Source organism: Vigna umbellata, chromosome 5 (assembly GCF_029865625.1).
Source record: "Vigna umbellata cultivar VRB3 chromosome 5, Vumbellata_1.0, whole genome shotgun sequence".
Lineage (NCBI taxonomy): Eukaryota > Viridiplantae > Streptophyta > Magnoliopsida > Fabales > Fabaceae > Vigna > Vigna umbellata.
In genome coordinates this window covers 62,179,022-62,191,818 of record NC_142169.1, presented here as the reverse complement: position 1 = coordinate 62,191,818, position 12,797 = coordinate 62,179,022, and the positions used below count along the sequence as shown (strand labels likewise).

The 12,797-nt window shown below is 27.5% G+C and overlaps 1 protein-coding gene and 1 long non-coding RNA gene across 2 annotated transcripts; one reads left to right on the top strand and one right to left on the bottom strand.

Moving 5' to 3' along the window:
* Positions 1 to 4,984: 4,984 nt before the first annotated feature.
* LOC124841733 (ATP-citrate synthase beta chain protein 2-like) lies at positions 4,985 to 12,164 on the bottom strand. The gene is made up of 17 exons (XM_047318064.2): positions 12,032 to 12,164; positions 11,725 to 11,847; positions 11,516 to 11,618; positions 11,361 to 11,423; positions 10,961 to 11,084; positions 10,606 to 10,740; positions 9,532 to 9,592; positions 7,762 to 7,838; positions 7,347 to 7,502; positions 7,113 to 7,241; positions 6,695 to 6,827; positions 6,463 to 6,590; positions 6,130 to 6,235; positions 5,938 to 6,014; positions 5,767 to 5,837; positions 5,412 to 5,696; positions 4,985 to 5,172 (listed from the first exon to the last, which is right to left on the bottom strand). Exons 2-17 carry the CDS (start codon positions 11,822 to 11,824, stop codon positions 5,097 to 5,099), a joined length of 1,824 nt encoding a protein of 607 aa, XP_047174020.1. The 5' UTR covers positions 11,825 to 11,847; positions 12,032 to 12,164; the 3' UTR covers positions 4,985 to 5,096.
* On the top strand, positions 5,690 to 7,276 carry LOC148198785 (uncharacterized). Its single transcript, XR_015779955.1, has 4 exons — positions 5,690 to 5,829; positions 5,917 to 6,004; positions 6,088 to 6,267; positions 7,142 to 7,276. It is a non-coding gene; the product is annotated as an uncharacterized LOC148198785 (long non-coding RNA).
* Positions 12,165 to 12,797: the final 633 nt, after the last annotated feature.

Sequence of the window (12,797 nt, the reverse complement as noted above, 5' to 3'; positions counted from 1 at the left end):
CTATGTGGTCTGAAACTAAAGTTAACTTTATACATTAAAATGAAAACCCTCGCAAAATTTAAACCTGATTAAAATATATACTTATATCACCTTTTTTTTCTTTTCTAATTAACACTCTTCTTATCTTCTTAACTCCTTGATAACATCTTGACTTTAACTCATAATTGTACTTAAATATAAGTAATTCTTAGCAAACGCATGGTCAAACATGTCACGTTACTGTTGCATATAGTAACTCTGTAGAGTTACTTTTTTGTTCTTTCTCTAAAAAAATCTTACTATTTTTTTCCTGTTTTGGTTTTGTGGAATTTCTTGTGGCAGAGATTGAGTCGTGCGACATAATTGAGAAGGGTAGTGAGTCAAAGTGACTGGTGGAGGATCAAACTTTGTCAATTCTTTTCCCAATAAAACCATTTTTTTTAATTCAATTACAAGAACTAACTCGTGTCTCCATCAAACATCGCCAATTCTTTTCTTTATGACGTCACAATTCATCTCTCCATAGATCTAGCTGTGCTATGTTTTTCCCGTCTTTCAAAAAGCGTTCCAAAGATATATTTTAAAATATCTTCATTTTATTATTATATTAAAACTAATTATTTAATACAAGTAATTTTTTAATTCAAATACACTGTTATTAAATAAATTTATGTTGTTTGTTACTGTGTGGTGAGTCAAACCAACCAATTAATGTGAATCCCTTCAAACCGATTGATCACTCAAAGCAGTGAGAGGAGCGAACCTTCATTGAGGTAGGAGAAGTTAACATAATTCATTCTCATCCCAATCCAACAAAAATAATGTTAATTTAAATTTAAAAAGTTATTAAAAATTTATGTCGTATTAAAATTACTAACTAGTCAACTTATTATTGTTATATATAAATTGATTCATAATAAAATTATTATTAAAAAAATGATTAATAACATTATAAATATATTTATAAATATACCATAATTTAAAAGTATGTTATTAAAATTTAATAAATAAGTTAGCAAGTTGAAATTGAATTTATGCTTCTTATTCTTTTTATTTTAATTTATAGGAATCACTATCATCTATATTAAAGGATTTGTACAAAAAAATATGAATACAGAATACAACATAAATTTACCTAAAATATATATAAAAACAAAAAAAAATTAATCCATAATAACAAATATCAATTATTATAACTCATGATTAAGTTATTAAAAACGAATTTTTATCTTAAAATATATAAAAAAAAGTACATTTCAATTAATAAATCACAAAATTTTACTTTCATTTAAAATTTAATATTTAGTAATTACATAAAATACACATAAATTTATTCATCAAAGATATTCCAAACACATTCATGTTTTCTAAAAGGGTGTGTATTACAATCCTATAAGTATAATTATAAATAAACTTTGCAAATCATAAAATCAGGATAAATTCATGTCACACATTTACTCATACTGTGTTGTGTAAGAACTTCTCTCCCAATTTCTCACCACTTCATATATTGGTTTATGTGACTTAGATATCTAGTAGAATATATGTGACAATACTAAATACATAAAATCAAATCACAATTCACATATAATCTTATATACAAATTTACATAGTTATCATTATAACCATATTTACATAACATTCAAATTTCATTAATATAAATAATCATAACTATTCAATATAACTCATTTAAATATAATCATGAACAAATCATATATAAGAATTTACAATTATAAAAATATGTACATTCAATGAGTCAAATAAGAGACAAAAAGAAAGTTAACTTTTTTTTTTTGTTTTCTCTGTTTGGTTTGAAAAATCCAAGTAGAACCCTAAGTTTTATTTGGTTCAATTAAGTCTCCTAGTTTTTAAACATGATCGAATTAAGTTTTTTCATTCAATTTGATTTTAACGTTGTGTTTGTACATGTCACATGTCAGTTCATAATATTTTTAAAAAAAGATGCAATATATGTGTGGTAGTGACAATGCAACGTGGCATCGATGACATGTGTCTGTATAGTGCTACATGTCAATGTCACGTGATAATATCTTGTATTTAATTTAATTTTTATATTTAAAATTTTGACTCAATTGAGTTCATTTTTTTAAAATGAAACTCTCTAAAACATGACCAAATTATAATAAATCTAGTTACAACTTATATATTCATGTTAAAATATTATAATGAATTAATACTTTTTTTTACAATATTAAAAATGTAAATGTAAAATGAAATTTGTAATTTTAAAATTTTAAAATTTGAAGTAATTTAGAAAAAATGTATTTTTGCTTTGTTAACTTATTTAAAATTACAAGTGTCATTTTATACTCACTTTTAATAATTTAAAGAAATTATAAGTTTAAAATAGGATTTTCTTTTGAAATTGAAAATATAAAACATAAAATTATTATAAATATTATGGTGGAGTGATGTGATATACAAATTTACAAATTATATATATATATATATATATATATATATATATATATATATATTAATTTGATTCCATTTTAGAAAGAAATAACATTACTCAATTTAAAAAAAATTAAAGCTTAATTAAGTTAAAAATTCAAATATAGAAACTAAATTCAATATAAAATATTCACACGTGACATTAAACATGACATCGACATGGTCACATGACATTGACAATGACCTAACACTAATAATTATTTTAATATAAAATGAAAAAATAATTAAAAAAATTAAAAATATCATAAACTGATTGATGGTATGTATAGATACGACATTAACATTAACATGGTGTAACATAAATGAGCTACTTAAATAATTTTTAAGAACTAAAAAGTTTAATTGAACCAAATAAAATTAATGGTCCAATTGAAATTTTCAAACAAATTAATGAAAAAGAAAAGAATTTTAGAAAAAAAAATTTAAGTGAAAATTGGATAGAAATTAGGTCGAATTGTATTATTATTTTGGCTTATCATTACAAAAACTCAATCTCATTTCTTTTTCCTTTCTCTTAAACTTGTATGAACAAATCAATCTTTCATCTTATGTTCTAATCTTTACTATTTTCAAATTAACTATAGCTTAAAATGTATAAAATAATTTATGTACGCAAGATACAATGATCAACATTTGATATATATATATATATATATATATCATTAGAAAAATGAAAGTGAGAAAAATGTGAAAAAATAGAGTAAGTGTTTGATTAGTATGTACAAAATAAAGATGAGTATCTATATAAGATTGTTTTAGATTGGATGATTAATGGAGAGATGCTTTTTTATGACATGGTACGATATTTAAGCTAAGTTTGGTATAGGGTGGGGGCAAGAGGAGATGAATGAAGGAACAGTGAGAAAAAAAAGCAAATAATGCCATGTGAAAAAAGGTGATCTGGAGTCAATTGTTGAAGATAGATAGATGAGTGATAAAAAGTAGCATTGGAGAAGGTAATGGAATAAATATAATTCCAGTACTAGTTAAGATTCTACGAACAAAAACAGTGGTAAAGAAGAGAATAATTTTATCAACAACAAAAATCATAGGGTTCTAACAAATCCCAATAGCCATAGTACCATTTATTATTGTAGCCAGAGTTTTACTTTTATTATTTACTTTTTTTGTTTTAATAGTTACAATGTATTAGGACTATTAATTTTCATTTTTTTCAGAAAACCAAAAAGACAGTGATCATGACGAGACAGCAATATTCGTAAGGCTGTCTTAGAAAGGATAACTCTCCAATCCTTTCACAGCTTTGTTTATGTTGTTTGTACAAGGTTTTCATGTGCAGTGAAACTTCAAAATTATTCAAAGCATCTAAATGTCAAAAAAACTCACCACCAATAATGTTGCATTTATTTAAGGATGTCAGAGTATGATTTAATGATGTGGTTCTAAAAGTAACTCAGAGGGTGTAAGTTTTCTTTTCATTTAAAAGTAATTTAATAGTGAACACCATTCTGCAGAATTTGTATCCATTACTGTTGCAGTTCAGACATCGAAAACTATGGTGTGATTGCAACAAATTGAAAAGTCTACTAAGTTATTTTATCGTTTGAGTTTAACTGTTCAAACTATTAACAAACATGCACAAACTTATAATTAACTTTTTAATAAATTTTTATAATAATAAATAATTTGATGACTTTGAAGTGTCATGATAGTTGTACCGTGGAACGATTTCTCGTTGTTTGGACCATCAATATTTCTAAAAAAATGTTAGAAAAAGATCATTTTTAATTCCAAGTTTATGTAAATTGGTTTATCAGAATGTCAATTAAACACGAGTCTTACAAATTTAATATATTTACTAATAAAACACATTTATTGACTTTTGGATCTTTTGTGCAATGATTAGACCAACTTTAATTAAAAATTCACTTCGAAACATATAAATACAGAGATAAGATAATCAAGTAAGTTATTCTATTTATTGCGAATTTAAGATTTTATTGTAATAACCAATCAAATATATATAACTTGAACTTCCGAGTACCTTTGACAAATAATCAACTTACTTGGCTTAAAGTTTGATAGAGAAATAATTTAGGATAACTTTGTAACGGATAACATGATTGTTGATAAAAGAGTGTGAATGAATTTTAATTATGATTTTGGACCTCACATCCAAAATAATATTTAAAATATCAAAACTTATAATTATATTTGATATGAATTTATTTGAAAATAATGAAGATAATTGTTAATTTTATGTAATTATATATATATATATATATATATATATATATATATATATTTATAATATTATAGTTAAAATTTTCCATGAATATTTGTATTATATAAGTAAGGTAGAAAATAATGGAATATAAATAACTAGATAATGGGTTTTAATAACTTTAAAGATAAATTTTGATATTTGGTATCTGCCTTTAGTAAGTGAAATTGGTGTTATCTTTATGGAATGTCTCACAAAATAATGAGATTTGTTAGCAAATGTTACAAAACTAACTAATTTAGCAGACATTTTAGATTTATGTGGTGAATTAACATAGATTTTAGATGGTACAACACCATTCAAACATTTGCATAATCGTTTGAGAATATTTAAGATTTCAGAAAAGAGAGGTAATTTGAAAAGCATGACAGAGTAATTGCAGTCTCGAAAAACTTGCTCACGTTGTGTAGACAACATCCTCCCATGGGTGTCGATAAAGAGGTTGCTTTAGTCTCTTTTGGTCAAAGGTGTGCCTGAAATTTCACACAAACAATGATGAAGGGGTTATTATGAGAAGAAGCCATGTTACATTAATTTTGTGCGGAGTTCTATTGATTCACAAAAAGACATGCAGTGTTCACATACGAGGACCACTCAAAATGGAACTCTTTGGACCATAAGTGCATGAGATAAAGAAGCCAGAAAGGTCCAAAACTGCAATAATGTCCAAGAAGTGAAGAAGCTATGAATGACAGTTAACGTAAAAACTCACCCAATCAGACCAATGGAGCGTGCCAGCACAAAGAAGCCATTCAGATACCCAATCTTCACAATTTCATCAATCTCTTGCTCAGTGAACATTCCACTGCCAGCAAAAAGATCCAAGAAAATAGACCCAATGGCGCCATCGATGTTAAGAATTAAATTTTTTGCCTTTGAGAGGGTGTAGGCTTCAACCTCAACGGCGTATTCCATGTATTTAACAGAAGGAAAATGTGTCCGTGCAAACTTTTGTAGCAGCTCAACTCGCTTGTCTTTCCTGTCCCTATTCTTTACCCTGTTTCAAAAAAGCCTCAGATTTATAAGTTTCGTTTTGCTTAATTCAATCAATAGAATCAACATGTTACCTGTGTCCTATTCCTGGCACACGAATCCCCTTTTTCTTCATACCTTCAACAAACTCATAAGGTGTAAGTCCCTGTAAAAACCTTTTTCTCAATTAAAACATTCAATATATATTTTATAAAGTGGTTTTTTAACCCATAAGGATTTCACAGGAAAACACGGATCATACATACACTGTCATGAGCATCCTTAAAGTAGCGAGCAGCGTCATCAATGGCACCCCCAAATCGAGGACCAATCGTAAGCAAACCTGATTCAGAAGCTCATTCTTTATCAGTTTTGTTCACCCTATCAGATGCATTTACTAGATCAGTAATTTGCAGATTAAAAGGATGCATGCATGCTTTTATGTATGATGAATTTACCTGATACAAGACAGGAAATTAGGTCCTTCCCTGCCCTTGCTGTCACGATTGTATTATGAGCTCCGGAGGCACAAGGACCATGGTCGGCACATAGCATTATGCACATCTGACCAATGTGATGTATCATCAAGATTCAAGGTGGATGATATATATCAATAGTTGCTTTCGAAAAAAATGGTTTAACTTTTTACTTGCTCCCATTTTTGCATTTTAGTTCTATACTTAAAATTGATTTCTGTAGTCGCTGTATATATAAATGTAAGAACTGAAATGAGTAGTGAAAGTAAAGCATGAAAATATTCATAGAAAGCTCTGTACAATTGAATAGCCTACCTCAATAAATTGAGTACAGTAATGAGGAAGGCTGCGTTTAAACCACAAAAGAGAGATAACACCACCGACACCATATCCTTTTTCGATAATGGAAGACATGGATACACCACCATAGCATTGATCCTCTCCTTCAGTAAAACATTGCAAGAAAAACCTTAGTTTAGCAACCAGATCTGTCCAGAACATGAAATGCAGCTCAATTCTAAATTAACATCAGTGGATTCCAGCGTACCCCTCTCATCAGAAATGGTGGAAATAATATGAGTTGGAGCACGGACTTTTCCACTCTTAATTGCAGAGCTGAGGTCCTCAGGGATTGGAGGAGGAGTGATTTCCTTGACTGGTGTGATTTTACCTTCTTCAACCTAAGAAAGATTATCTAACCATGAATATTACAACTAATAACAACAACATGCTACCTATTTCCAGGATCAGCATAGGATAGAATTTCAATGCATTCAAATACTTAGAATTAGTATAAATACTTTGAAATCAATCGAAATTCAATGAAGTTAATTATATTTAATCATATTATTAATTACTTGTTTAATTTATGCATGTATACAATTTTTATGGTCTAATCTCTATTGTCTAAAATATAAAGATTGTTAATATACATTACTGTGATTTCAATATTAATGCATACTAACCAATTTGTGAAATGTTTCCTTAAGTGCAGTTTCAAAAGTTTGATATGATGTGGGAACAACAGCTCCAGCGTCCTTTAGTGCCTGATTCTTTGCTCGAGCAAACTCCAACTCACAACCACTTTTATCTCCCTGATTATCATGCAAGAGCCATTGGAAACTAAGAATGTTATCCTTCAATGAATGAACAATGCTTTAATTGAGAAATTTAACAAAGTGAAAGGACCTGAAACATACTGCTTCACCAAATTCTGCTGCAGATTTGAAGGGCCCTGCACATCTCCCACTAACCCAGGCAACCACAGGCTTTGATACTTTCCCCTGTTTTAGGGCTTCCACTATGGAATACTCATCACACCCATCATGCTCTCCAACTACTACCATAATTTTAATCTAACATATAAATACTTTTTAGTCATAATCTATAACATTCTTGTAAAAACACATCAAATAATTAACTTTTTAATATATTTTTTAAAACTTTTATACTTTATATACTTTAATGTAAACCTCATCTTACAGTATAATGAAACAAATTATAGCATCAATGTTTGGTAAGAGAATATGAAAAATCCTAGTATCCTCTGGACTCTACTAAATTGCTTATTGGAACATATTTTAGGTTACTCCTAAGGAATAAGAAAAGCATTACCTGTGGTATGTTGTTAAACCGTAAAACATGGTCAAAAAGTGTGGAACCAGGGCAAACATCTCCTCCAATGGCAATGGCTACAGTGAAACAATATATCACTCAATACAGGTTCAGATATGATAGCAAATGATGTAACTCCTGCTACCCTTCTGAAAAAGAGAAACAACATAGCTTGAAATCATGTCTCCTTCACTAGATCAAAGGTCTTCTTTCAGTTTTTATTTCAACAAGTCTTAAGTTGATTAGGTGAATCAACAAATTTAAACACTAATTAGTTAATTGGTCGTTCGTTCAACTTTAAACCAAAATCTAAACCTAAGATTGTTAATTTTGATCCCTTTCAGGTTCTTTTATGAAACTCATATCTGCTGCCAAAGAAAACACTCTTGTTATTTCAGGTTTTAATTATTTGTTTGCTAAAGAAGTTTTATTTCCTGTTTTGTTGTTATATATTTAGTATGGACTAAAAATAAAATTAATTTATAATATATAAGTAGAGACAAATATAATATTATAAGTCAGTTTTATAATGTTAAGTTAGATTTAAAATTTATTTCTTAATATATTATCAGGTTAAAATCTTTAAAAAAGACTTTATTTTTTTACCATTAAAACGTATCATTCTATTTATTTATTTTAATTTACATCAGTTTATATAATGGTAATTATGCAGGAGAGAGGTGTAACTTATAAGTTATAAAAGCATAATAAAGACAATATTCAAGTTATAATTTCGGTTCTTAATATATCATAATAATAGTGTCTTCTATTGTAAAATCGAGTATTATTAGTTGTTTGTCTTAATATGTATGGTGTGAGTTGCATTATTAGTTTGAGTTGAAAAACAGAAATTAATATTCATAATGTGAGCCATCAATTATTTTGATTTATAATAATTTATTGTTTTTGTGTTTTTTCTTATGTTTTTTAAAACATATGTGACAAAGAATTAATTGAATATTATATTTATTTATTTTTATTGGGTGCTTAATTATTCTTAATAAATCAAGATGTAGTGTCATTCTTAATGCATTAATTAATCTCGTTGTTTTTCGTTAGAAGTGGTTCTCATAAAACACATTTACTTATTAAGAAGATTCGGATGAGTAAATATTTTCTTGTCTCTTATTGTGTGAAAAAACAAAATGCTGAGTTGTTTTTATTATGTTTTCAAGAAGAGACTCACTTTTGAAATTATTGGACTTGGTCTTGTTGAGTTGGATGGATTCATGAGGTAATTTATTTTTTGTAGTTAATATTTTTGTCTTTACAATTTAGATGAGAGAACATTTTGAAGTATTTTATTAAATTTAACATTTTGTCTTTGGTTTAACCATCTCTAAAGCCTTTGGGCCAAAAATAAACTTGTCCAATAAAACATGGGTTTTTCTTCTTGTACTCCATCAAGTTTCTTCTTACACCCCATCACAGGAATTTGAAAGTTTTGATGGAATGAGTGTCTTTCAGAAAGATATTTCTGAAATTAGTTTAGTGTTTTCGGAAAAGCAAAAATCCAATTTGATGAAGTACATTTGATGAAGAAGAAGCATTAAAAAAACACTCAATAATACATCATATACATAAAAAAGAAATATTTTAAAATGCATAAATTTTTATATTCATTTAATATTGTTCTTTTAAAAAAAATGATAAAATTTTATTTATTTATAATAATTTTACTTTTGTACTGTATATCAAATAAATGTAATTTTGGACCACTTAAATGCTATGATGAACATATAATAAAAGCGAAAATGAGCATATAAATACCTTCATAAATCCCATCAGTTACACGAGAAATAGTGTTGCATAATTCATTGAATGTCTCACCCTGTAATTCAAAAACTTGTTTTCTGTCAAAACCATTTATTACCATGCCAAAAAAAAAAAAGCTCATATTCTGAATTTCTATAACTCGATTTCAATTCAAAGCAATTTCATTGAAGACGCTATATTTGCCGAAAAGTAATAGCCATTAATAGCAAGAGGAAGGAATTCGTTTCTTCAAAGTTTAAAAATAAATAAACATACTTAATTTTTAATTATGTGAAACTTTTGTTTAACGATATTTTAAATTAATATTTAAACTATTTATATAATTTTATATATTCTAATTCATAATATTAGAACATTTTTTAAAACGTAAAAGAAAACAATTTTAATATATTAATAAAAATTATATCCATTTATTTATTTAAGTTTGAAAATCAAAATATTTCAAAATTTGAAACATAACAAAATTTCAATTTCATATCTATATTTAAAGATTAAAAACACTTTTAACCTTAATTCCATACACGTGTGTTCTACCCATTATTATTAGGATAAAATATGACGTTGTTTTTCTATTATGTATGTGATTTTTTAATATTTAATTAAATTAACTTTCTCATAAAATCTTATATTTTTAACTTAATTTTTATTTAAAAAAAATTATATATTTGGTACTTAAAATTTGTATACTTTTAAGTCTGTCATTTATTCTTTCTCTGAATTAGATAACGTGACTATTATTTTATTATGCTATTTTAAAAAAATATATAAAATTTTATGATTAATATAAAATAATATTACTTTATTAATTACTAAAATATCACATTTTAAAAAAAAAAACAAGATAATAGTATAATAATATAACAATTAGATAATTTATTAACTAAAAGAATAAACAACAATAACTTAATCGAAATATATAAAAAAAAATTTAAATATCCAATAAACAGAAAGAATTAATTGAAAATATTTAAATTTATAAAGAATTTAAATCTTAATTAAATCTTTGTAAAAAAATCCAATTTGGCACAAGATTATCAAAAGCTATGGAAAAAGTGAATAGATACATACAGATTTAGAAACAAATCCAACAGATCCGGGTCTGTAGAGTTTGCAGTGAATTATATTGTCAATTGTTACAGCTGTGTCACCAATTTTAAAAGCACCTGCTTGCATGCTTCCAACAGTTCCTGGACCAATAACAACCTACCAAATCAACAACACCAAAATAAGTTATTTTATAGCTATATATTCATTTTATCAAGAAAAATATTCTTTCACGTAGCAAAATTTTTTAACATTATCATTATTTACTTTCTATTCTTTTATTTCTTAAAAATTTATATTTTTATATTATACTATATATAAAATATATAAAATGAATACAAAATATGTCATAATATCATTCCTTTTTTTCAACTTTCACCTTATTATTTGCACTGGCATACGCAATCAATTGCTTAGTGTCTGCCTCAGCCAATCCTTCACCCATCACAGCAACAACTCTAATTGTTGCCTGCTTCAATGCACACATCGACGATCCACCACCACTGCATGTACCAAATTTTATTCTATTAAAATATTTCCTAGTTATCATGTATAATTGTGCAACAAAATAATATGAAGATATCATTTTTTTTATTTGTATATAAATCTCTATAAATCTATGTTCAACTTTTTTTTATTTGACGTGGGACTTGTATCCCACAAACTTAACTTAAATCTGTAAATTTTAAATCAAGTGTCCTGTTTTTGTAATTTACGGAATAAAATATCCCAGTTTTTAAAGTTTTTTCCAAAATAGTAATAGTAAATAATTTCCTGACCCGTGTGAAGCAAAGTTGACGAAGACATCAGCGGTAGGATGTGCAGCACAAGCTCCTTCAATGCTGCAAAATAGTAAGAAAACAACTAAAATAAAGCAAATCCAAAACTGAAGCTACAAAAGGTCATGCAATTTGTGTATACGAGCAGCACATACGTTGCATGAACTGGGATGACAATTTCCTTCTGACCAAAGAAGATCTTTTGAAGTCCTTCAGAACCAGGGTTAATGATTCCAGCAACTGATGGTGTTTCCCTTCCTATACATGAACACAAAATCAGAAAATTATAAGAACAAATAATAGTGTCAGTTTATCATTTTCAGTGATCCTGATAGAAGAAAAGGATTCCGGAAGTGATACTAACGAGAAAGGAAGTCAAAATCAAGCATCTGCTGGAGGGGAAGTTGCTTGTAGTTGTAAAATAAAGCTTGTGTAGTACGTGAGAAAAGTTGTCCAGTGGCCATGACGAAGAAAGCGATAAATCTTTCTACATCGCAGAAGGAAAGACATTTGCAGCATTAACATACAGAAAGTTACATTCAAAACGTAATATGCAACAAAAAGAAGAAAGGATGAGATAATGAGTTGAAATGAAACAGAGATTGCTACGAGAAGCATTTAAGCAACCATAGATTGAATAGGACAGTAGAAGGATGAAGAGAAACACAAACCAGAAGAGAATTCTGGTGTAGGAAGTCTGAGTTTCACTGAAATCTAGTTCTCAGCATGGATGGCGATAAATAGCATCGTGCATATTAATTAAAATGTGAATCCCTCCCTCAAATGTTTTCAAGAGCCGTTACTGTTACCTGTGCCTCTTCTAAATAATTGTACGACCAATTCGAAAACGCTTTTAAGAAGCAGACAAAAAACTGAAGATTTAGTACCAAATTGAAGGGTATGTTTTGAATTTGATGAGGCTAAATAATACAGAGCAATAATGCTATCTGACCCCTATTTTTCTTTTCTGACCCTACGTGTCCTTACGAAGCCAGGACGGACATGGTAAAATTTTAAATTATTACCACAAAAAAAAAAACTATTTTATGTTTCAGAAAAATAAATAAATTTGAGAAAGTAGCAGAAAACTTAGACACAGTCTTATATTTTTCTTATAATTTATTAATCAAGTTTCAAATCTACAGTCTCATCTTCGTAATAAGTAATTATGTTTAATAAAATAGTTTATTGGAGCTGACTGTTAAAGTGAAACTTCAACTTTAACTGAAAAACACTGCTAAAAGATGTAACTATTTGCTGTTTGTTACATAAGTTAAATTTTCGGTAGGTTCATCGATATAAAATAAGTTTCTTTATAAGGTAGAGCAGTATATAAGTTAAAAGACTTATTAATTCGTTACGAGTAATGTTGATTTTTGTATAATTGATTCAATATTGGTGTTTGTGTAATATCTTCTCTTTTGATAAACCCAAGAA

Excerpts from the sequence above, each read along its gene's own strand:
- LOC124841733 (XM_047318064.2), bottom strand. The coding sequence starts at position 11,824 with ATGGCCACTGGACAACTTTTCTCACGTACTACACAAGCTTTATTTTAC. Across the intron at positions 10,741-10,960 it reads ATGCCAGTGCAAATAATAAG|GTTGTTATTGGTCCAGGAAC; the intron begins GTGAAAGTTGAA and ends TTGATTTGGTAG. Across the intron at positions 6,015-6,129 it reads AATTTCCTGTCTTGTATCAG|GTTTGCTTACGATTGGTCCT; the intron begins GTAAATTCATCA and ends CTTCTGAATCAG.